We start from the raw sequence: 26778 nt of genomic DNA, 5'->3' as shown, positions 1-26778 counted from the left end.
ACATATCCTAGGATACCACCGATCATATCACATCGTAATCAATCCTTATCTTTTCGTCTATCGGACTGGCATCTGGGGCCCATCGTTCTTCTTGACTCCGTTAATGAGTTTCTTGGATTTCAGACTGAAACTCGGCCAATTGTTTGGCATTAACTTTAGTTAATAAAACCGTTACCTGATACCGTAATTGCTAGTCCATTTAAAACTACATTTGCAAATGGTTTCCTATATCGAAACGAGCTTTATGAGCTGGCTGTTACAAAAGGAGAGGCTTAAGGACATATTGTTTTTTCATCTCTTATTTTGGTGATATACCAGGAAAGCCAACTGTGATACGTTAAAGAAAAATGACTTTGTGGGAAAATTCTAAACTAAGAAATTTAGTGGTGTATTTATACATGTATAGTAATTGCACACTGGCGAGTAGTTGCTGTGTAACTTTTTTGTGGGGGGAATATTAACTGTTAACTGTTGTTTCTTTATCTAGTCCCACTTCATTTGAATTCTACCAATACTGGTACTGTAACGTGAATAAGATGAGCGATGCAGTACTTGATAATTGAGCATCGTGATATTCTACTCGTCAGTAATTTCTCTTACGATCCAAAACAATATTAAAAATACAATATTGAATCACGCAAGGTGGAAATTGACGCCACATTGCTTGACTGTCTTAATACACGTCACTCTTGTTTACATTGCGTCAGCTGATACACCGTAAGTACGATACGGGTTTGCATGTGTCGCGGATAATAACAGTGTACAGTGGTTAGATGTACTTACTGTTGATGTAAATTGAAACCAGCATTAGCGAGAGAGTTTTAAAGTTGATGTAAATTGAAAATAGCATTAGCGAGAGAGTGTTACAAAGCGATTCCTCCCTGGTTCTTTTGGTACCTGAGGACCACCAAAGCACATCTTCCGGAGCTTAGTGTAAGTGTGGCTCGTAAATTTTTATTAGGCAGCAGCCTAACCTAACACCAGTAGCCTAAGGTTTACGGTGATGTGTTGGGTTACGGGTTTTATGAATTGACGTGTTTTGAATGAGTTAGGTATTTGTATGTGTCAGAAACGCATACGCTAGTTTTTAAGTACAGAGTGACCCGTCTCATAAAGAAATTAGGAATAGCCAATGCCCTTAGCCTGCACATCATTCAAAATTGGTCCGAACTGAGGCCTACTTTCTTTGCTAATAGGCCTAATGCTGAATATTTTCACTCACGCCGTTGTGTTAGGCTAGGCTTATATAAAGCAGACAAATTCCTCACCCCTACCAGGTCAGGGCATATGACCCTGGATCAAGGTTAGGTTAAGGGAAGGTGAAATTACTAGGCATCAGTGTTGAAATACAGTGAACCCTCTGTATTTGCGGGGGGCACCCCCTGGGAATACTTAAAACCCTCTAAAAACACTTAGAACTGTCTATTTTGATAGTTTAAACACAAGGAAAACCCTCTAAAAACCTTATACCTGAGTATTTTAATATTTTTATCACAAAAAGTGCATTTTTTCATGAAAATATGAAAATACAGTAAGGTAAATATTTCTCTGTGAAGGGAAGGTGAATAATTATGTTCCAGAGAAATCGGGTGTGAGCGGGGGTTTACTGTAAGTCCTTGAATCTGCTCGTAAGCCAGCCGTAAACATACGAAAATAATAAATTGAATAGCATTTTCAGTGAGTGATGTGCAGAAACAGAATGCACAACTCCTCTGCACCTCTACTGTTTACCTTTGGATTCTGCTTCCCTACCAGGACAGACTGTTGAAATACATGAAAATAAAATAAATGTTTAGCATAGCCTGCAAGTCTGGGCAATGACACCAAGATTACTGACTTGTTGGAATGTGTTGTTTGATATTTTTTGATGTTTTGTCAAATTTTTTATTCATGGAGGCTCTGCTGCATATTTTTAGCAGGCCAGTTGTAGCTCCCTACATAGCATATTGCCTCTAGGTACCTTCTTAATAATGGATGGAACCTGATTGGACACCTGGGGATTTTGGATGGGTCCTACCTGATTAGGGGGGGGAAGGGTTGAAGACCCCTAAACTTCATCTGACCATAAAGACTTGATTTTCCTAATAGATTTGTAGTTTTCTGTAGATTTTAAGATGTTTGTTCTATGCAGAAACCTATACAAATTTTTAATAACATTGATGTGGAACAGCTGGTGTTTTAAAATTATTCCTACATGATTTAAATTATGACTCCATGTTCACTGATTGCATCTCTTCCTGTCTGTACATCCTCCTGTTCACAGCCTACAGTATGATACAACTTGTGATGTTATTTTGAAGTGACTTCACAAGTATCACACTGCAGTGTTGCATAACTTGTTCTAGAACATTCTTTTATGTTAAATTCATAATACTGCTTGTTCCTTTGCATGTTATCAACCCAGTTGTACATGTGTGGGATTGGGTTGCCCATGTTTGATAAAGTAGTCATGACTCTTCAATTCTAGTTTTAATACTCAGTTGTTCTTTAGATGTTAATAGTAATGTTTATTTGTTTCTATTTCTTAGTTCCCTCACAACTATGAAATGCCATATCCAATCCATTGTCATGAATTATTTGATAGTTTTATATAAGTAACTTACCAAGTAATTACTTTGCTTTTAGTTTGTATTATCTGCAGCTTAAGGTTTTGAAATTCGCAGGTCGCGCTAGTTTGTTTTGGGTTTTGGTGACGTGCCCTGCCCACTTTCGGGTAAAGAGAGGAACAAAGAACAAAAGAGCTTCAATTTGTTTCTGCTGGCTGATGGCTGTACACCAGTTGTTAGCAGCAGCTGTTTTTATTTTGGAATTCATCTTTCCAGTTGTTATTTCATCGCTTGGTGAAGTACTCTGTATTGGTAGCCTTTTCAGCGCATTTAGATAGTGTTAGATCCTTAATTGTGGCTATCTGGTTTGACTATTCCTGAATTTGACGTAACTTCCCTGTTTTTTTAATTATTTCTGACTCTAGTTCGTCTGGCTTTCAGTATTGCAGCAAAGGCTGCATTACTCGTTGGCCAAGGAAACCTATGACTCTCATATGATCTGCACAGGCTGTAGGGAACAAGTATGTTCTGAAGAGTTAATTTGTAGCGAGTGTGTTGATTGGGATTTAAAGAGGTGGAAGACTTTAAAATCACATTTGAAAAAAAGCTAGTGCTAGACAGACCAGCAAATCTTTAGTTAGCCAGGAATCTCATTGATAATGTTGACGTTGATATTAACGTTCCTGTGATGTCTGCTAATCCCATTAAAGATCCCTCTCCTGGGAAACCCTCTCCATTACCTGGCTGTCATGCTTCCAAACCCAACCCCATGACCAGCGTCGAGTTAAAGATGGATAAAAGATTCGAATTGATTGTTGAATCCATTACTAAGTTAGTTTCGTCCATCAAAGTTCATGTGGATGATAAGAGTGTTTTGGAGCGTGCTGTAGCACCAAGTACTAGTGTAGTGTCAGCAGAGCGCACACTAGCGCCTTGTGCAAGTGAAGTGTTGGTGGGGGGGGTGGCTGCCCAACCCATCGATTCTCCTAGGCAAAGGTCAATGATGTACTCCCCTGAACCTGGGGGAAGTCAAACTGGTAGCCTAAGGGAGGTCAGTGGGGTCTGCCCTTGTGTAGTTGCCCCCTCAGTTGAATCTGTCGCCAAATCCCAGGTTGCAGCCAAACGCCACTAGGAAGGAATTTCATTGGACGCTTATCGTCTTTCTTCGAGTTCAGAAGATTCCTCTCCAAAGTGGCAGTGGCTCTTTGTAGATCAGTCACATCCACTGAAAAGACATGCTAGTGGTATTTCGAGTTCTCCTCCAGTGCCTTGCAAGAAGTGTAACCCTTAAGGGACGGGCTAATTATATATCATGCAACCCCCCAGACCGGGCAAACTTTAAGGTTGGCCAGTTTAAGAAAAAACACATCAGTGGAAAGCGGAAGATATGCAAATGCACATGATGTAAGAAAAAAGTCTAAAAAATTTTCCCTACCCTCCACGGGAAGTTGAAAGTGACTACTTGCAACCCTGTGTGGGGCCTCTTTCACAAAACACTCGTAAATTTTACCAAGTTATATATGTTTTTTAAAATAATTTATTTTATTTTATTTTGTAAAATTATAATTACAGCTCATACAGTATCATAAGAGATAAGAAATAAAATCAGTAACAAATTCTGAGCATACTTGTAAAATATTTACATAAAAATTTACTGAGATCAGGAAATGCATTAACTTTTTTTTTATTTATACATGTTTTTTCTAATATTTCTTCGCAAAATTACAATTATGACTTTCACATGTTGACAAGATAAGAACTAAAACCAATAGCAATCCCTGGGTATATATATGAGCAAATACAGTAAATAAAATGATGTCAAGGAAGAGAAAGGTGCAAGACATTCCCCCTTCAAGGCAAGAACAATACTAAATTCCATGAGACGCTCACAACCTTGCTGAGCTGAATTCTTTAGTTGCCACAATTCATTTATGGGCCACTGAAGTATTGGAAACTCTTTCCCACTCAATACAGCCAAATCGTTTGGTGTGTAATATTAATACTCCTCAGTGGGGATCCTTCCACCACCCAAAACCTGTTTTAGATCCTCTATGGAGGGTATCCGTCCACTAAGGGTTAAGGATCCCATGGATAGTTCTCAGCCTTCATGTAGTGGTTGGGACAGCCCGTAGCGGTTTTCTTCAGTTCCTCCTGTTGTAGAGAGTCAGGGAGTGTCGTCTAAGCGCTCCTTGTCGCTTAAACATTCAGATTCTCGCAGTGTATCTTCTGATCGTCTCCCAGCGCCAGAACCTGCTTTGGCTCCTGAGTGCCCAGTAGTGACGAAGATTCCTGCTATCGTCGATCACCAGACTTCTCCTAAGCCATTGGTGCCCGAACTCTTGTCAGTTTCTGAGCACCCTTCTTCTTGTAAATTCCATAGAGTGCCTGAGCACCCGTGTTTGTCTGACCGTTCTGTCTCTCCTGAGGTTCCTGTCGTTTCAAAGCAACCATCGGAGGCTGAGCGTCCTGCTTCCACAGTCGATGCTTCTCTTGCTCCTGCTCCTTTTGCAGCTCCTGCAGTTGTACGTGCTCCTCAGTCTAGTCTGGACAACATTTTGAGCTTGCTTAGTAAGGCTTCTTTGGCTCCCCAGTCTACAGATCCGGTCTTGTCACTTGTTTCTTCTGAAGACAAAGAGGAGATTCTCGTACAGGATGCTCGCCCTTCAGTTTACGTGGCTCTTCTGAAGTATCTGTTAGCCACTTTCCCGAGTTTCTTCTCCCCTATCGCTCCTTCCTTGCCTGCCTCCACTTTTCTGATGGAGGCTCAGTCGTCGGATATTTAAATTGCTGAGATTGGTGCTTTCTTCCTCAGCAAAGAAAGCCTTGAACAGTATTGATAGTTGGCTATCGGAGAAGAGGGAGCAAGGTCGTGCCATCTTTAGATTTCCTCCTCAAAGGTTAACTAAGAGGAGACACCTTTCTTATGCCACAGGGGAAGCTCCTTCCCTGGGAGTGTCTGCCTCCTCCCAGGGAACTTCTCTGGCTTAATTGACTCTTCCCAAAAATCGGCTTTTGCCTTAGCCAAGATTATGTTTTCCTTGATGGAATTTTTACACTTCTGAAGAATCTTTTTAAGGTGTTTGAAGATTTTAGCTTTATGGACAGGGCTGTGGGCTCTCTAGCCCGTAAAAGTAAGGAGTGTACAACTGTTCTTGAAAATAATGCCCTGACTGGTTAGGGATACTTTCCTGTATAGATAAAGGGATCAGGGCTGGTTTCCAAGTGTTGGCTTCCCTTTATACTATGAGAGTTCTGAAAAGGGGGATTTGTGGTGTTTGTACACTCTAAGGGGGTTACGCCCTCTCAGAAGTCTGCTCTTCTGTTTTCCCCTCTGGACCATCTGCGCTTGTTCCAGCAGTCAACTGTTCTAGAGATATCATCTGACCTGCAGAAGAAGAGTATGCAGGATCTTCTGATGCAGTCTTCTTGACACCCTAAGGAGTTGTTGTCTCTTCCCTCCAGGACTGTTTCCCCCTTGCAGTTTCATCCTCTTCAGGGTAACAGGCAGGGAACATATTCCAGATTTAGATCTGGAACCAGATTCACATCGAAATCCATTAAGAAGTCATCTTCCCATACATCCTCTTGCAAGTGAGAATGTTCCCCTCCGAGAGATGGAGAGAGAAAGGGGCCAAACCCTGGATAGCAAATGTTCTCAAGGAAGGATACTCCATTCTCTTCCAAGAAGAGCCTCCCTTAGTCAGATTGCCAGTGACACTGAAGGCATTCTCTGAAGGCTCTACGAGGTTTTCGGCCCTCTCGGGGGAAGTTTCATCCCTCTTCAAGGAGGGGGCGATAGAGTTAGTAGAAAATGTGAATTCTCCGGGGCTCTACAGTTGTCTTTTTGTGGTACCCAAGGCATCAGTCAGATGGAGGCCTGTCTTAGACGTCAGCGCATTGAACGTCTTCGTCCAGAAGAAAATTCAAGATGGAGACAAAATGTACCGTCCTGTCGTCCATTCACTAGGGAGAATGGATGACGTCAGTAGATATGCAGGATGCATATTTCCATATTCCAATTCACCAGGAGTCAAGGAAATTTCTAAGGTTTGTCTACGGGAACAACGTCTATCAGTTCCGTGCCCTATGTTTCAGGCTCTTAATGGCGCCACAAGTTTTCACCAGAGTTCTTCCTTCCCTGGCCAAATGGCTCCATTTGATGGGTATTCGACTATTGGCTCCTTCAGGCCCAATCGAGGGAGAAGTGTTCGGAGGATCCTCGGAAAACCCTCTTCTTAGCCCAGTATCTTGGGTTGGTCATCAACTTTTCAAAAGTCCCAGCTGATTCCGGATCAACAGATTCTTTATTTGGGGATGTTGATCAGCTCTCAGACTTTTCGGGCTTCTCCGTGCTCGAAAAGAGTAGAGTCTTGTCTAAGGACAGTAAACAAGCTTCTCAGTCTCAATCACTGTTCAGCCAACAAGTGGATGAGCCTTCTGGGAATGTTGTCTGCCTTGGAACAATTCGTTCGCCTAGGCAGGCTTCACAATGAAGCTCTAAAGGCTAGCAGTATGACAAGTGCCATACAAATAGGTCAAGCTACAGTGTGAGGAGCCTTAACAGTCAAAGTTCCCAAAGACATGGACGTTTATGTGCCATCTGAATGGGCTCAGGATAAACCAGAGAGAAAGCAGAATGCAGAAGTAAGGACTCCTAACCCTCCTATGTGGGTGGTAGCTTCAGCCAAGGAGGAAAATTATAACCACTATAAATTTTGCAGGTTTCTTCAGAAAAAGGTGGGAGGAATAAAGAGTGGTGATACTTCTCGTTTTGGGAAAACACCGTTCTTATTCATGCCAAATCCACAACCCAAGCATATATGCTGACCTTGTTAAACATTAAAAAGGATGAAATGATTACGAAGATCAAGTTCCACTCAAGCTTTAGGTATGGGAGAGGAGTACTATTTGATAAAAACCTTTATGACATGACAGAAGAAGAAATTCTAGAAATGAGTCCCACTTCAGTTTGGAGAGTGAAAAAGGCAGCTATTGCCAACATGGTCATTTTAACCTTTGTAGACTCTGAAGTACATTCTCATATCATATTTGAAAATGAAAGGGTATAAGTACATCCTTTCCAGCAAAGATCAATGCAGTACTATCATTGCTTTAAGTTTGGCCACCCATTAAAAAACTGTGAAAATGCTAAAATTTTTATTAACTACTCTGGTGTCCATCATGATGATGAATGTAATAAAAAAGCAAAATGTGTTAATTGTCAACTGGAACATAAATCCAATAACAAAAATTGTGAAATATACATATATATGAACTGTCTGCACTAAATAAAGCCAGTGCAGAGCATACAAGTATTGGCTTTGTAAAACGACAATTAGGACAACAACGTAGGAGCTATGCTCAAGTTCTTAAGCCACTATCCCTGTCTACCACTAGGGGTGCAGTGGCAGCACCCTCTAATGTAGCAGGTGCATCAACCCCTGTGGCAGTGGCCCAGCCATCTGGGTCAGGTGCTCAATCTGTTGAGGCTAGAGCACAAGCCTCCAAGGAGGATAAGATGGCACTTAACCCAGCGACCTTGGAATTGTCTCAGCAGAGTCTCTGCATGATTTAATGGAGACTGAGGAGTACAAGCACCAAAAGAGGAGACATTCCCCTTCATCCTCTCCTCCAATTAAACATGCATCACTTAGTAATAGATACAATGCACTAAGGCTCGATGCAAGAACCCCAGCCTGAATTTAAACAAACTGACAAGAAAGGGGAACAGAATGACACCAGTAAATCAACAGATAATAAACCAAACCTGTCAAGACCAGCCCTTTCCAAATCATCTTTTGATAATACTCATAAACAAAAGAGAGTGAATGAGAAGGCTCCATTCAAAGGGACTTCACCAAGCCCAAAAAATAGTTTTCACGTCAATACTACAGTGGAACTGTAGAGGTCTTAGGGCTCGAGGTAAAGAGCTGAAGGTGCAGCTCCATGACCTTGGCCCAGGTATTGTGTCTCCAGGAAATGAAGCATGGAAGCACAAAATATAATCCTGGGTTAAATTACGGAATATATAATTCTCCACCACCAGTCGGAGATAGAGCTAAGGGAGGTGCAGCAATTATTGCGCATAAGTTGTTGCAACACTCCTTGCTGTCAATTAATGCTCATCTCCAAGCTGTCACCTCCCAAATGGAAGGTAGATGAAGCAGACTGGAAGAAATTTAGTAAGTGTTCTCATGGAGAAGAATGTAAAATCATTTCCATCCATCTCAGAGGCATATAATTATTTCAATGACACCACCATCAACAGTGCAGTTGCCACTATTCCAACAACAAAAGGGAACCCCTCTAGACCAGTAGTTCCTTGGTGGAACAAAACCTGCAGTAGTATGAGAAAGATCACTAGAAAATGATACAAAAAGTATAAGAGGAGTGGAACTGCCCAAGCCAAAGTTATTTACCAATGTGCTGTGGCCAAGCAAAATAAATAATGTAAAAAAGCAAAAAGAGAGTCATGGATGTACTACATTAATGGCATTTAGCTCACAAACACCATCCAAAATGATATGGAAGAAAATTAAAAAACTAAATGGCAAGTTTGTCCCTGAACCTCTGCCTACCCTTAAGATAAATGGTGACCTAATCATCCAACCAGAGAGGGTCGCAGAAAAATTAGAACATTTCTTGAGAATATCAAGTAGTGAGAACTATTCTGTAGAATTCCAAGACACTAGAAATGCCCAGATTTTTCTCGATTTAAGTGAAAATAATTTTTAACCATACATAGTAACCCCCCCCCGTATTCACGTGCTCACATATTTGTGGATTTCTCTGTGGAACGTATCTACCCATTATTCGCGGGAAATTCGCCTTTCGCTGTATCCTTCACTGAGGAATATTCACTAATTACTGTATTTTCATATCGTTTTCGTGACTAAATGCACTTTTTGTGATATAACTATTAATATACACAAAAGTATAAGCATTTTTAGAAGTTTTTTTTTTAGTATTTAAACTATCAAAATAGGCAGTTCTAAGTATTTTTAAAGGGTTTTAAGTACTGTATTGGCGGATTTTAGCTATTCGTGGGGAGCTGCGGTACGCATCCCCGTGAATACGGGGGTTTTATTGTAATGCAAAATTTACACTGCAGGAACTCAAAGATGCCTTGCAGAATACCAAACCATCAGCCCCTGGTGAAGATAAAATACTCTATGAAATGCTGAAACATCTCCCAGAAAAGTCAAAGAAATTTCTTTTAGATATAGTAAATGAAATGTGGGAAACTGGTATTATTCCTAAGAGCTGGAAATTATCGTTTATCCTCCCTATGAAGAAACCAAACAAGGACCCTGCTTTATCCAGCAGCTACAGACCAATAGCTCACCAGTTGTGTTTGTAAGCTGATGGAAAAGATGATTAACACCAGACTTGTATGGCACTTAGAAGCAAAATTAATTGCTTTCTCCATTCCAGTTTGGTTTTAGGAAAATTAGATCTACTTTAGATCCCTTGCTCAGGCTCTCAAAGCAAATACAACAAGGTTTTGCTAAACAGAGCCAAACATAGGAGTTATCTTTGATTTGGAAAAAGCATATGACAACACATGGCGTTATGGTAATATAAAAAAGTTGTATAAAATGGGCATTAATGGAAAAATTATCAGTTTTATAAATTCGTTTTTATCAGAAAGATATACAAAGGTAAGAGTTGGGAATCATGTACCTCGACCTTTCTTACAAGAAGAGGGAGTTCCTCAGGTTAGTGTCCTTAGTGTCGCCCTGTCTGCTATTGCCATTAATGGAGTATTAGAAAAGGATATCACCAGTAAAAGGCTCTTTATTTGCAGATGATTTGGCTCTGTACTGCACAGGATATGATGCAGCATCTACTAGCAGGTTCATGCAAAGAGCCATCAATAAAGTAAGCAAGTGGGCTAATGAGCAAGGGTTTCGATTTCCGAATATAAAACTATCTCTGTTCGGTTCTGTACTAAGGAAACTATTCCCACTCTTACCTTAAGTGAAATTATTTTACCTTACTCTACTGAAGTAAAATTTTTAGGAATGGTCTTTGGTGAAAAGCTCTTGGAATAATCATATTGACCAGTTAAAAGTGGAGAGATCACTAAATATTTTAAAAATAGAGTCTAATTTTAATTGGGGTGCTGATAAGAAATCATTGTTAAGGCTTTATAATGTACTCATCTGCTTCAAAGACTAATTTTAAGGAATTGGACGCTGTGCGTAACATGGGGCTAAGGATCTGCACTGGCAATTTTAGAACTTCACCCATTGAAAGTATTTATGTAGACACCCATCAGCTACCACTGGACTTAAGGAGACATGAGCTAGGTCTGAGACACACCATGCAGCTGAAAAGCTCAAAGGAGAATCCTTCTTTTGAGATCTTAAAACAGTGTGACTCAAGTCTTTTTGGGGGTAGATCTTGAATACATTTCAAATCAGACAGCTTGGTGAACTGGAGGATGAAAGTTTAAAAATGCAGAAGATCCTACAAGTTAAACATCCTGCTATTCCTCCATGGTTTATTCCAGCAATAGATGTTTGCATTAAAGAGACAAAGAAGAAAGATTGTCAGGAAGAAGAGAAGAAAGATTGTCAAAAAGAAGTCAGAAACAAGTTTTTGGAGCATGATGAGATGCATATAAATGACAGGATAAAATACTGTATGCTGACAGATCAAAATTGGAAGGTGGAGTAGGATGTGCAGTGGTGTGTGAGGGGGAATCTTATATAAAAAAGTTACCAGACTCCTCATCCATATTCAGTGCTGAAACAACAGTTATAAGTGATGCTTTAAATCTTGCATCTGATAAGAAATTTCAATCCAAAGTAAAATATAGTGACTCAAGGAGTGTTTTAGAAGCCCTAAAGAAGTTTAACCCTACCATCCTTTAATTCAAAAGGTTCAGGAATGTCATTTTTATCTTCTGTTCTCCACAAATCAGTAAAGTTTTGGTGGATTCCTGGGCACACTGGTCTAGAAGGGAACGAACTGGCTGATAGTAAAGCAAAGGATGCTGCAAGATGTGATTTCTTAACTAATAAGGTACCACATTTGGAAATGCATCCAGTTATCAGACGATACATTCATACAAAATGGCAGCAGAGATGGATTTCCCCCCTTATCCACAAATAAGAAATACAGAAACATTAAAAAAAGTATCAAATTTTTGGAGTTGGGATTTCAATAGTAACAGAATATTTGAGATCATCCTAACACAGCTTAGGATTGGCTGTACCCACTTCACTCATAGCTATATTTTAGAGGGAGCCAGTGCCCCAGTTTGTGCTCACTGTGGTGGTCAGCTATCCGTTGAGCACATGCTGATGCACTGTCCTAAATTTAATCGCCTTAGGGCAAAGTGCTTACTAACTGGGAAGACTATTTTAGAAATTTTAAATGATGATGTTGAGGTAGATAACCTTATGAGTTATCTGAAAGAATCTGATTATTTTAATGAGATTTGATTTCAGTATATTTAATAAAGATTTCAGTCATATTTATTTTTATACTAAGTATGTACTTTGAATATAAAAGTTTAATATATACTTATTTCTAGCTGGTTTTATCTAATATCATTCTTCAGAAATCATATTTTAACACTGAATTTTACTAGTACTATATCATCATTCACCTATTCATTATCAATCATATCATTAAGAATATTTCACCTTGAAAATGGCAGAATAATCATGGGTTTGAAGGTTTTTGAAGTAAATTTCATAATAATCAACCAAACCTAACAAGCTACCCAGAGCACCAAAAGTCAAAATTTTCTTTTTTTATAAGTAATTTTACCAAGTAATTACGATTAGCCTATGTTTCTGACAGAAGCAGCTAAAAATTTGAAATTTATGGTAGCGTTCCAATGTATTTTTTTTGAATATGAAAAGTTTAATATATACTTATTTGGAAGAATGGTTCTATCTAATATCATCCTTCATTTTTTCAGTCCATTTCTTTAACACTGAATTTTACTAGTTGTCTTCATCGTTCTTTGATTTGAATTATCAATCACTGGATTGGTTGTTCTTTGTCTTGATTTGGCATTGAATAATCATGATGGGTTTTTGTAGCCTTCAAGTCCTATTTTCATAGATATTCAATCAAACCTAATTAGTCCTGTTACCAACAGTCAAAATACTTTTCCCGATGATGTCTGACACTAGTGCTCCTAATATTCGTTTTTGCAGCAAAGGCTGCAAACTAGATTGAGGAAAGCGTCTTATGATCCCCACACAATTTGTAGCAATTGTAGCAGGCAGACTTGTTCAATTGACTTGACGTGTATTGAATGCAAAAACTGGGAACAGAGGAAGTGGAAGACATTAAAATCCCATTTAGACAAGCTAGAAAGAAATAGGAAAAGAAAGGCAGCTGTTAGAGCTGAAGCTAGGAACGTAGTTAGCCTAGAATGTACACCTAAATCGGGTGTAGCCAATTTACCTGTTCTGTCATCTATCTCTTCGGTTTTTCTCCCCATAGCCAGCTGTTTAACTATTCTGCCATCTCCTTTACTCAGTCACAGGACCCTCCAGACTTGGCTCCTTTGCCAGTTTCATTGGGTGAAGAGGTTTTAGAAGAGGCTCCTTCTCCATCATCCTTTGCTAATCTGCTGAGATATTTCTTGGTTGCTTTTCCTTTCCTTTTTCTTGCCTGCTGCCCCAGCTTCTCCTGCCTCCACTTTTTATATGAGGAACCAGCCTGTTGAGGTTTCCAGGCTTCCTAAGATGGTTTTGTCTTCTTCATCCAAGAAAGCCTTGAGAGAGATGGACGTATGGCTCTCAGACAAAAGAGAGCAGGGCAAGACGGCTTTCTGCACTCCTCCCCTCTCGCCTTTCAAGCAAGAGATACCAGTCTTAGGCTACCAGAGAAGCTGCCACCTCCCAGGGGGACTTCTCCTGCCTGATTGATTCTTCTTGATGGTCATCCTTTGCATTGGCCAAGATCATGTTTTCTGCCATGGAACTAGGCTATTTTGTAAAGAACCTGTTCAAGGTATTTGAAGATCTCAGTTTTTTGGACTGGACTGTGGGCACACTGGCAAAGAAAATTGGAGACTGTGAAGATGTGAACTGAGGACTTGTCTACAGACTGGTTAGGGATCCGATCCTGCAAGTTAATGTTTGACTTTTGCAAATGGTTACTGTGAATGTAACAACCTAACCTTGTCAAACAGTTCACACATGTATTTTGTAGCTTGAACATGGTGCATACTGTATTTCTAAAATTTGATTAAAAATTGTTTGGGAAAGTTGCATGATATGAGAGTATATACAGTAAACACATGAATTTTCACATTAATTGGGACTGTAAACAGCATTAAACTTTGTCAGTCTTAAAACTTATGATAATGCTCATCCTCCACAAAAAAAGCGATTTTTAAAATATCAGATAAGGATTGTAAACCTGTAGCGATAATGGCGAGCAGAAAAGGAATTTAGTGAGAAGCCCTTGAGAGGGAGAATAGCTAAATACAAAAGCTGATTTTTATATCAGTAACTTACCTAGTAATTACATTGCTGTAGTTTCTGCTCACTCGGCAGCTTGAATTTTGAAATTCGCGGTAACACTTCTTCTGTTTGAGCAGGTGACTAGACCCTGCCCACTTTCTAGGCAGAAGAAGAACAACAACTTAGCAACGAGCTTCAATTTGTTTCTGCCATCCTATGGTTACACATGGTTGTAGGAGCACAGCTTGTTTTTTAGGATTCTACTTGTTATCATCCCGTTTTGGTGAAGTATTTTGCTTATGGTTGCCTTTGGTAAGGTTATTATCTAGGACTGATCAATTATCCTATGATTGTACAGTAAACTTAGATTTGACTTTTCTTGACTTAGACTGATTGAGTGTGAGACTTTGAGTGGACCAGTTTTTTCTTTGAACGAGAATTGCCAGTTGTTGGATGCTTTGTTGATTGGTTGTTCTGTAGTGAGAATCACTGATCAAGTTGTTTTTTGGACTTTTTTTTTCTATCTGAGAATTTCTTTTTGTGACTTGTACTCAGTCTTTGATGATGTCTGACTTTAGCTCGACTATGTTTTGATACTGCAGCAAAGGCTGCAATACGAGGTTAATGAAAGTGTTGTAGGATTCTCACTCTATTTACACTTCTTGCAGAGGACAGGTATGCACCATTGATCTCACATGTAGCGAATGCCTGGATTAGGATGAAAAGACATGGAAGATTTTAGCTTCTCACTTTGCAAAATTAGAAAGAGATGGGAAGAGAGAAGCGGCTTCTAGAGCCGAGAGTAAATCCTTAGTTAATCAGTATACGACTCCTAAGTTGGTAAGTGTTGATATACCTATTGGTTCTTATTAAATGTATCTCTTGTGTCCAGTCCTCCTGTACCACCCTCTCCTGGCTCCCGCTTTTCCTAACCAATCGTACTGCCAGTCTCGAGAACCATGATCAACCAAAATTTTGATCTTAGGGTGAACACAGTGACCCAGTTAGGGGAATCAGTGCATTTCCTTATGGAAAAAATGAGTGAAAAAAGTGCCAGTGAAGTGATAGTGGAGGAGGTGGCTACCTGTCCTGCTGACTCTCCTAGGCAAAGGTCACTGCCAGACTCCCCTAATCCTGGGATGAGGTATACTGGAGGTCCAAGGGAGGTTGGCGGGGTCTGCTCACGGGTAGTCTCCCCCTCGGTCAAACCTGTTGCATCCCAGGCGGTGACAGAAAGCAGTTGGAGAGGCATCTGGGATGTTCATCACCTTTCCTCAAGCCCCAGAACGCCCAGTCCGGACAAGAGGCACCAGTGGTGTTTCTCTAAGGAGTCTCATTCGTTAAAGAGGTGTTCATTGCACTTGGACCAGTCATCTCCACTATCAAGCGAAAAAATCTGGAGAATCTTCCCCAAGCCCCAGACCACCTTGCAGCTATTGGGATAGCCCGGAACATTTTTCATTGGGTCATCATCCTTGCTGCCAATTTTTGGCTCCCAAGCGTTCTCCGTCATCCCATATGCGCTCTTCGTCGACTACCAAGTGTCTGCCCTCCAGGGAATGCCCACTTTTTTCTGCAGAGCGCCTAGTAGTGCCTGAACTTCCAGTGACTTCCAAGCACCCAGTAGCACCCAGCGACTGAGCACCCAGTATCTGTTGACCACTTGATGCCAGCTCCTGATTGTTCAACACATTCCTCAAAGCACCCCAGTGCCAATTCCAGTTCTCTGGACTGCTTCTAGCCCTCCCTCTAGGTCTAGTCTTTTTGTGGAGGAAGAATTAGATCCTTCCCTAGCACCCATTCAATGTCAGTTGAATAGTATTTTGGATCTCCCTAAGAAACCTCTGTCGTCAGTGAGGACCCCATCGGACCCTTCAGTCTCACAGAGGTCCTTGGAAGAGGAGGATTTAGGTCAGTAGTCAACTCCCTTAGCCTGTGCTGCCCTTTTAAGATATTTACTTCTGTCATTCCCAATCTTTTCTCCAGCGGCTCCTGCTGCTCCGCAGTCAATGTTCTTGATGAGTAATCCTGTTGATTCCTTCAGACTTCCTAAAATGGTCCTCTCATCATCTTCTAGAAAGTTTTGGACGATGTTGATGTTTGGCTTTCAGAGAAGAGGAATCAGGGGAAGGCCACTTTTTGTATTCCGCTTTCTTGTCTTTCACGAACAAGATACCTGTCTTACGCCACTGAGGAAGCTCCTTCCTTGGGAGTGGCTGTCTCCTCCCAGGGGGACTTTTCTGGGCTTATAGACTCGGCTCACAGGTCAGCCTTCGCCTTGGTGAAAATTATGTTTTCTTGCACTGAGTTGGATCATCTTCTTAAAAACCTTTCTAAGGTTTTTGAAGTACTAAGCTTCCTTGATTGGTCCGTGGGAGCTTTAGCAAAGAAGATTCAAGATTTCTCCCTGATGTCTGAAGACTTCACATCGGATTGGCTTAGAGTTATCTTCTGTGTGGATAAGGCCGTCAGAGATGGTTCGCAGGAATTGACCTTGCTTTTCGTCATGGGGATCCTAAAGAAGAGGGAGCTCTGGTGCTCGTTCACCTCTAAGAGTGTTATGGCATCGCAGAGGTCAGTGCTCCTCTTCTCTTCTATTAACCTTCACCACGTTTTCCCATAATCTGTAGTTAACAAGATTCCTTTGGAATTACAGAAGAAATCAACACAGGATCTTTTGACACAATCCACAAGACACCCCAGGGAATGGACCTCCATCTGCTTCACCTCTCCAGAGACAGCCCTTAGACAGAGGAGTTAGACAGAGGTCACTTTCTAGACCTCGGGCTACTGTCTGCTTCACCTCCTGAGAGATCAAAAAGTCCTCCTCAAAACCTGCATCTCAGAAGTAAGGATGCAGTCCTCCATGCACCTGTGGGTGCCAGACTCCTCCTTTGGGAGAGATGGAGTGCAAGAGGGGCAGAACCTTGGATAGTGGAAGTCCTGAAGGAGGGGTATTCAATCCCCTTCATAGAGAGGCCCCCATTAGTCAACACACCAGTCGCATTGATGGCCTACTCTTTAGGATCAGAGAAGTATTCAGCCCTCTTAGAGGAGGTTACATCACTTCTCAAAAAAGGGGCTATAGAAGTGGTCGAGGATGTCAGGCCGTTGGGTTTCTGCAACTGATTGTTTGTAGTTCCCAAATCTACGGGAGGTTGGAGACCATTCCTCGACGTAAGTGCTCTGAACCTCTTTGTCGAAAAGCAAGATCCAAAATTGATCCAAAATTGAAACGGATCATACTGTTCTTTCATCCATTTGTCTCCTTAGACATGCAAAATGCATACTTTCACATCCCCATTTATCCAACAATGAGGAAATATCTGAGGTTTGTTTTCAAGAACAAAGTGTTTCAGTTCCAAACCCTGTGCTTCGGCCTTTTGACAGCCCCGCAAGTCTTCACCCGAGTTCTCACCCCTCTGGCAAAGTGGCTACATCTAATGGGAATCAAGATTCTTCTCTGTCTGGATGATTGGCTACTTCGTTCACCCACAAAAGAACAATGCATGGAGGACCTACAGAAATCCCAGCTGACTCTTACTCAGAAGTGGATTCTTTATTTGAGGATTCAGATATACTCTCAGAGTTTTCGGGATTTGCCGTCCCCCAGGAGAGTAGAGCCCTGCCTGAAGACAGTCAACCACTTCCTTTCCATCCAGACCCGTTCAACCAAAGATTGCATAAGTCTGCTGGGGGCACTGTCATATATAGAGCAGCTCATCAGGTTAGGGAGACTACACATGAGAGTCCTACAGTTCTATCTGAAGGTCAGCTGGGACCAGAAAATTCTCCCAGACAGGTACATCTTTCCCGTAACACAAGAAATCAGAGATCTGCGGTGGTGGCAGTCTTCAGACAGGTATTCAGAAGGGAAGTCTCTTCTCCCATTGAACCCAGACCTAGACTTCTTCTCCAATGCGTTGGACATGGGTTGGGGAGCCCATCTAAGAGACAAAGAAATTTCAGGCTCTTGGTCTCTAGAGGAGAGACTGTTTCACATCGACAACAAGGAATTGAGAGCAATTCATTTGGGACTTTTACACTTTGAGGAAGAAGTCTGCAACAAGATTGTGACAGTACAACACCATGGCCATAGTGTACATCAATCAACAGTGGGGAACTCACTCTTTCTCCCTCTTCGATCGAGACAGCGAGGTCACTTCTACTTTGGGCAGACTGGAACAGGACGAAGTTGATCACTCGCTACATCCAAGGCAAGATGAATGTCTTGGCAGACAAGTTGAGCCACCATCAACAAATTCTCCCGACAGAATGGACCCTGGACCTTCAGGTCTGGGATGACTTGTGAATACTGTGGGGGGAAACCATTCCTGGATCTTTTTGCAACATCCAGGAACCATAATCTTCCTCTATATTGCTCGCCATTTCCAGACCCTCTTACATGGGCAACAGATGCCTTCTGAAGAACTGGTCTAACCTAGATCTATTTGCCTTCCCCCTGTTAAGTATGATAAGGGAGGTATTTAACAAGCTTCAATCTCACTCATATGTCAAAATGACCTTGATAGCTCTGTTTTGGCCCCAGAAGGAGTGGTTTGCAGATCTTCTGGGCCTACTTGTAGACATTCTGAGGCTCCTTCCTATGATACCAGGTCTTCTCAGACAGCCCCACTTCAGGAGATTCCATCAAAACTCATCCACTCTGGCCCTGACAGGGTTTCGACTGTCAACTAACTCCTGCGAGCGAAGGGTTTTTCAAAACCTGTGGCAGAAGTGATTGCCAATTGCAGACGTCAGTCCTCTAACAAGGTCTACCAGGCAAAGTGGGCCATCTTTAGACTTTGGTGCAGAAGACATAATGTCTCATCTTCTAAGACATCTTTAAATCAGATAGCAGGTTTTCTTCTGTGTCTGAGATCCTGCAGGGGCCTGTCCTCCTCTACTATCAGGGGTTATATGAGGCACCTAACGCCAGAGTGTCTCAAGTGCCAAAAACTAAAATTGGAGAAAAACGCAGTCAAAGTTTGGCTACTTTCAGAATGCGATATCTCAGCACTTAAATGAGGTAGGACACTAGGGTTTGTTTTAAAATAAAGGTTATTGTTTCTGCTTTCAAATCATCATTATAAAATAGCCAAGAGTTTAATGCATGCCGAAAGATAAAACGATGACTGCATTCATCTTGAAATCAATCTTATACTCCGGTACACTGAATCCCATAATAACACACACCAATGCCCCTGTAACCCCTCTAGGACCCCCCCAAAGATATTATCTTTGTTTTATTTATCATTCTGGATAATTTCCTTGATTATCTTAATCTTACAGGAATAACTAGGTAATTTTGTTCACTTCAAAAAAAGACCTAAAAGGTAATGCTTTACACAATAAAAAAGCAGCAGAAAGATAATAAGACATTTTAATCAGAATACTGTGAGGCTGATACAGTCGTCTCACCTGCAAAACAGTAAAAATTGCCGTCAATAATGGCTAAAATACATTTTGATTGGAAAAAACGTAAGCGCCAGTTACTTCAGGCGAGAATCAGACGTCATAGTCCAGCAAATCATTATCCACGTCATTCTCATGAGGAGTATCTTGAAGGGTGTCTGGAGTAGCAGTGAGGGTATCTTGATCACAAAAAAGCTGGTTGAAGTATGTCATGAAAATCTGGGGGATGAATGGAACCAGATCCTTTCTGCTTACATATGCCTCACCTTTGTTACGTAAGCTTTTGGCTACATTTTGCCTCCAATTAGCAAAGCCCTGGACTCTCTTTCTGCCCCTGGAAGGTCCTGGAACATTGTCATCTACGTTCATGTCGGACATGATGAAGAGGAACCAGTATTATTAATGAATAAAGAACAAAAAGCAGCACATTAAATCCAGAGGCGATCATGGGGAAGGAAGGTACAAGAATGTTTTTTATTGCAGTGATAGCCAGCGGCTCCGCTGATGGCTAGCCTTTCTCATTGGCCATGTGGGAGGTGTGGCAGGGCGTCTGGATTCATGATTGGTTTATGCACCACGGGCGCTAGCAACTCTCTGCCACCCAGACCAGCCAGTGCAGCCATGTGCAGTGTCACTAAGGAAAAGAAGTAATGTTACAAAACGAGAATTTCGACCTTGTAGTTGCGGGAAATTTGAACTGAAGTTTCTTCTCCCGACAACTAGAGGGTTAGAGAGGACGTTGGTGTGCTTAACTCCAAATCGGCGATGATGTCGCTTACGACACTCTGCCGTTAGGCGCCTCATATATCTTTGCTCAGTTCCATCTTTCATCACAGAGGCCTAGACATTGCTTCAAACCAGGATATATCAGACCTCATTAAGTTATTTGATTCCTCCAAACCTAGAAGAGAAATACAGTCGCATGGAGTCTGGGAGTAGTCCTCAAATGGATCGCAGGCCCACGATTTGAACCCCTTCACTCGTCTTCTCTGAGAGATCTGACAAGAAAGGCAATATTTCTTATGGCCTTAGCAGCTGCCAAGAGGGTTAGTGAACTCCATGTAATGGATAAAAGAGTTGAGTTCTCCCCGGGGGGGATGCAGTTTGCTTTCTAACCCTGGGATATCTTGTGAAGAACGAAATTCCTTCTAAGCCCTGGCCTTGTTCTTTTTCAGTAAAGAATTTAATGGACATACTAATTTAGGTCCAGAAGAAGAGAAGAGAGCTCTTTGCCCTGTTAGAGCTCTCAGATATTATCTCCATAGAACTAAAAAAATTAGAGGGCCGGCAAGGAACCTATAGTGTTCTGTTAAGAACCCAACTAGACCTCTCTCAAAGAACACCATCTCGTTCTTTTTAAGGGACCTCATCCTGGAAGCACACTCCCAGATTAGAGAAGTCTCTTTACCTTCCTTGAAAGTGAAAGCTCACAAGGTTAGGGCAGTAGCTACCGTGTTAGCTTTTAAGCATAAGTCCATGTCTTATATCCTTCAGGCAACTTACTTGCGATGTAAGTCAGTATTTGCACTGCATTATTTACAGGATGTTAAAATGACATATGATAACTGCAGTACCCTACGACCTTTGTCCGTAGCTGGCATGATTTTGGGGTAGGAAGCGTAGGAAGCTCCCCTTCCATCCACCTATATCTTCGTCTGGGACTATGGTGTTGAGTAGGGAGGCCCTGAGGGGTACTGTTTACCTAAAGTACCCACCAATTTTTAGTGATTAGGTGGTGGTCTCATGATTTTAATGGTGTTGGTGATTAGGTGGTCTCATGATTTTAATGGTGTTGGTGATTAGGTGGTCTGGTGGGTTTTTCAATTATGGTACTGCACCCTGGGCAAGGGCAAATACTGAGGCTTTGCCGGCCATCGGAAATAACCTTCGCCACAAAACTCCTCCTAATACTTTCTCAGCCATTGGAGTGCTCCTTCACTGGAAATTTTTACGTCAGTAGAAGCGCTCCACAGCTATACCGCCATGTCACTACAGGTTGAGATGAGCACCAACCAGAGGCAGTATCTACCTGCAGTAGCTCTCTCGCCAGGTAAAGAACAACAAGAATTGTATCAGTGCTAGCAGACAATCTATTTTCAATTCATTAATGTTTTAATGTTTTGGAGTAGAATATGTCCAAGAATCCTAGCCCCCTGTCAGTGTGGGATTCAGCGATGTAATTACTGGGTAAATTACTTATATATAAATGACATTTTATGACAAAATAAAAGTTTTATACAGTATATACTTAACCAGTAATTATGAGTGGAGCCCTCCCTCCCCACCTCGCAACGACATTTCAGTGCAAACAAATTGAAGTGCTTTGGTAAGTTGTTCCTCTTCTTCCCCAGAAAGTGGGCAGGGTCTAGTCACCTATTCAAACAGAAGAAGTGTCACTGCGAATTACAAAATTCAAGCTGCCATATGAGTAGAAACTACAGCGATGTAATTACTGGGTAAGTATATGTATATAAAACTTTATTATATCATAAAAATGTCATTTTTCTGCCGAGTACTGTGTGCCAAGAGTACAATCACCATCCTAAAAAATAAAGAAACGATTAAACCTGAGGGTGTTGTTAAAGGAGTCAAAACTGTGACAAAGAAGAGGTCTTAAACACTTGAAGTAGAAAAATTTTTCTTGATCTTGATTTATGAAAAATAGCGAGTGGTAGTGTCACTAAGGCCATGATTTGTGAAAAACCTAAAGATAAAATGAAGTTACTTTATACAATATATATTTGTGTTTAACGTTAATATTATTTTCTTTATGATTATGTTGTAAAAGTAAAATACAAGCACATCATTGGATAAAATGCATTATATAATGGGATTTTGTAGAGTGGTCTAGTGCTAATCAGTTCACTTTATTCTGTATGAGAAGAATTCGTTTGTTACTTGTCATGCCTTCTGGAACCAATTGATGAGGTAGTAGGCTAAGGTGTTGTAAAACAAGAAGCCTTGGAGTTGTGGTGACCTAAAGTAATGTACAGTATTTTGCACTGTCAGAATATTCAGAACAACTAATAAAGTGAATATGGAGTGAGAACATTGGATAAGATGAGTTAATCTGTGAAGTTTTAATTTTGCTGTGGTTAAGCCTTATAACATGCTTGACCACACCTCTCCCTAATCCACTCCAGATTTCTCAGGGTAAATAGCATTTTATTATAACCCCAAGGTGCAATGGATAAGTACTGTAAGTGGGTTTCTGGTGTGACATAATGGTATTCTTTTGTTTTCTATAGGAAAATGTTTTGAAATTCCTAAATTGGTTAAATACTAGTATGTACAGTACAGATACTTGAATCAGAAGGTGTTCAGTCTTACAGATATATACCAAAGTAAAGAATTCTTGTTAATATTAATGGAGATATATTTTATAAAATACTTACAATAAAATACTTACTTGCCAATACTTATATGCCAGTGATTCAATCAGTGTCCTTATTGGGTACCTTTTTTTCTGTATGTTCCCTTGCTTGTAGAATAACCATCCTTCCTTGTATGCTATGATTATTTACTGCCATACACCTTTTGTTGTACAGATAATGAATTTCAGCGTCATTAATTTCGGTTTATATTTTTCCAGGTAATTTCATCGAATGTGTGAAACATGAAATTAAGAGAATCGTGTTTGTTTCTTATTAACTTTTTGACTGTTTGGGAGTCATAATTTTTAATATTGGAGGTGCAGAATTTGACATTGAATGTTGTAAAGCCACTGAATAAAAGTCAGCATAAATAAATAAAAATGGAGACCTTGTACCATCAAACGAATAGACTTCTTCAGGAAGTAACTACGAATGACCTTACCAGAATAGAGAGAACTCCTGGGCAAGAGGAATACAATGCTATTGAAGCAGCAATAACAGAGAAGCTCAACCAGATAAGAGGGTAAGTGAGGAACTGTTGATTTTACTGAGGCCTGTGTTATTTATTTCAACTTTACTGGATTAATCATAAGGTTTTAAGAGTTCTTAGGATTTTATAAGGTGTAACAGTACATACTGAAAGTTTTATTTTTTTTTTTCTTGTTACTGGGCCAGCTGTGGCCTTGCAGTGGATTGCTATAAAATGGCTGCCAGTAATAAAAAAAAAAACATAAAAGAATACAGAGGATGGGAATACAGGACTACTGGATAATTTTACATCGTTACTTCAAGGTGGAAATATACTCATTGAACAATTAACAAATTTACTAACGAATAATAACAATAGTTCACAAATTAATTGCAACCATGGGCACACGTGAATAATAATAGATTATAATATGAAATTATTTAGTGATGGTGTAAAAGATGAAATTCCTTTATTCCATTGCACATGGAGGATTCCAGCAATGAATGAAAAAGCGAGTTGAGATTTGTCTTACATCACATATGATAAAGGCATCCCTCTGCAAGAGAAAGGTGTCAAATCAACTATAGGAATAGCATGCATTAAGGCCCTAACCTTATATCATCAAGCTATCCTAACTCACTGCAGTATCATGCCCGAATGCTTAAAGATTGCTCTAATCACTCGAGAGGGCACATGGACGGCACTGAAGACACTTGGGTATCACTTTCCCTAAATCTGGAACTTAACTAGCATGCAAACGGTGGGAGACTTTGGCATAGAAGGGAAGTATGGGGTCCACGGTGGGACATATAGTGACAAAGGGAGAGAGAGATACACGTGGGAGACCACAGGGGAATTTGGGAAGGTGTCTTGATAAAAAGTAAAGAAATTATAGTCAAAGGAAAATGGGTATGCCAAGTCCTGTGTACATTTTAGACTTACCTTGGGTATCCAAAATGATCACTTCTTTGTAAGTTGGGTCCCAGAATTGGTGTCACACGCACGAGGGAAATGGCGGCCTTTGTGAAGTAGAGCGGAAATATACATCTGCTCGAAACAGCTCCTAACAGCAGAATAGGGCGATCTCTCTTGGGCTATGCTTCTCTGGACTGGGCTCGGGGTTGCCTCAGGGCATCTTTCACAAGATGGTGGCAGCTGCATGTGCCACTCCCATTAAGCCTAAAAGCACAGAGATGTCAGCAGCACATAGAGTGGGCAAAAGGATGGTTATTGAGAGAGAGATATGCTGGATTGGATGCCATTACAATACACTCCCTTTGTACTGGCTGGCCATCTTACGCGAATTCAATCACTAGGTTAAACCTGTATAGATATCAGATACTATTACAGTGCACATACAATTACATGCACTCATGTGTATAATGTATTTTCAGAGATATGCTTTATTTACTTAATGTTATGCACATTATCATTTATTCTGATGTTGTTTAATGTATATCATTAGCTATGTTACGCATCGTGGCAACAATGTTTTACATACGGCAACACTGCTATTGTTTCCCGCCATTTATATGATGCATAGTTAGTTACTGTCCTGTGGTCACTCTGTCGTGATGTATGGATCTTCCTCCAGCCTCACGCCGCTGTATATCTGTCAATATCCGGGGATTTTAAAGAACCTACAGTATTATTCCATCAGTTTCGTTCCATCCATTACATGGACGTATGTGATAGGCACCAACCCACATGGCGCAGTGACGTATTTCCCGGGACAGATCTCAGCCGATTCACATTGGAATCCAAGACGACGACCGCCATTACCCAGTGTTTATGTCTCAAGCACATTGGATTCATACAGTGACTCAGGATTTTCAGGCCAGTGTCTGCAGCAGTGCATTATAGTGTCTTCAGGAGTGATACAGTGTTTGTGCAGTGCAAGGTTTGGAGTGTAGTGTGTTGTAGTGCAGTGTGGTATTCCGTGATCGTGCCATCACAAGTTTCAAGACTGGAATACTCAAGTGAAGTTCTTCGGGGTGGCGCTTTCATCGACATAATGAACGTCCGAATCCTATCATGCATCGAGGAGACTGGCGTAGTAGCCAGACGGGCCCCAAAGCGACAGCAGCGAGCCTCGACTTCAAGCTCCGCCTACCCAGCCCCACCCTACCCCGCTCTGAGACCCAGCACATCCCGCCCCACGAGACAAACACACACACGCACGCACCACTCACTCGCTCACGTTGCCTGAATAGTTCGTTCTGCAAATACTACAAAAGAATCTTTTAATTTTAAATAACTCCTTGTGTATTTCTTCCTTCACATACAGTGAATTGATTATTTTCCTAGCACTCTGCACAATCTAAGCTATCTTACGATACCCGACTCAACATGGCTCAGCAAGATGAACAGCTGATTGAGTTGACTGATCAGACAGACAGTCAGACAAACAAACCGATGGGAGACGACGGACCAATGCATCTCGCAGCCGCTGATGACAGTACCAGCTCAACACTACCGCCTCCCCTGACTCCTAATAGGCCAGGAGACCACGGCAATGACATATTACATCTGATTCATTTTCTTCAGACTTCCAGTTTACAAGAGCAAGAGCGGAGGAGACAAGAGGGCAGACCTTCAGACAGCAAATGGAGCAATTTCTCGGGATGATAACCAGCGTTTCATGGCTCTTTCAGAATTGCTATCAGGACAGATTACGTCATTAGCAACCCCAGCAACCTGGTACTACATCTGCAACCCCTGTCACACCTGTTGCCCCAACCTCAGCGTTGCTGTGCATACACCTACAGTTTCCAGCAAGCCTACAGTCCAGCCCCCACCTCTTTTGCAACAAGATGCAACGTTACCAAGCATTTCGCCAATGGAGACTTCGTTTTGAGGACTACGCAGTCTTAGTTGGACTTGATAAATTACATCAAGCCTCCCAGTTAATCCACCTGAGGACCTGCATCTCCCTGGAATCCAACGTCTGCTAAGATACATTGAGCATCCCTCCCGACCATCACTCTCTCTTACAGAAGTCTTGGATGCATTAATGAAGCACTTTCGCAGTCTTAGAAACGAAGCATTAAGACGTAGGGAATTGTTATCCTGCAAACAAGCTGTGGAGAATCGTTTGCAGACTACTATGGTTGCCCTTAAGGATCTCGCTGCAACAGTGGACTTATGCACTGGCAACCCCGCTTCCTGCGCTGAACGGCAATTGCAGATGGTAATTTTGATGGGCATAAGGGATGAAGAGTTAATACAACGCCTTATCCCACCCAACCCTCATCTACCCTCGCAGAGTTTGTGACCTGCTTCCGAACTTTGAATCTGCAAGATGACTGCATCAGCTATTACATCCTCACCTAGCCAAGTCAGTGCAGTGTCTTCATACAAGAGGAACCAGCGCCTACAGAAGAGGACTTCTCATCGATCACCGGACCAACGCTCTCACCAGTCTTCTAACAGTGACCCTTGTCAATACTGTTCCATCAGCATGACTCTGGACAATGCCCAGCCAAGAGTGCCACCTGCAATAACTGCGGACGTACAGGTCACTGGTCCCGCTCTCA

General features: G+C 41.3%; 1 protein-coding gene across 3 annotated transcripts in view; it reads left to right on the top strand.

The window, feature by feature from the left end:
* Positions 1 to 527: 527 nt before the first annotated feature.
* Membrin (golgi SNAP receptor complex member 2) overlaps positions 528 to 26778 on the top strand; it is a 64065-nt gene continuing 37814 nt past the window's right edge. The window contains exons 1-2 of one of the 3 annotated variants that reach the window (XM_067126529.1): positions 528 to 717; positions 22992 to 23296. In XM_067126529.1, the coding sequence (XP_066982630.1) occupies positions 23154 to 23296 (143 nt within the window). In that variant the 5' untranslated portion in view covers positions 528 to 717; positions 22992 to 23153. Of the gene's footprint in view, positions 934 to 21750; positions 21856 to 22991; positions 23297 to 26778 lie in introns of those variants that run through there. The other 2 variants (XM_067126528.1, XM_067126530.1) reach the window with 2 other exon arrangements.

This window comes from Macrobrachium rosenbergii, chromosome 3 (genome assembly GCF_040412425.1).
Source record: "Macrobrachium rosenbergii isolate ZJJX-2024 chromosome 3, ASM4041242v1, whole genome shotgun sequence".
Taxonomy (NCBI): Eukaryota; Metazoa; Arthropoda; class Malacostraca; order Decapoda; family Palaemonidae; genus Macrobrachium; species Macrobrachium rosenbergii.
This window is presented reverse-complemented; position numbering and strand designations above follow the sequence as displayed.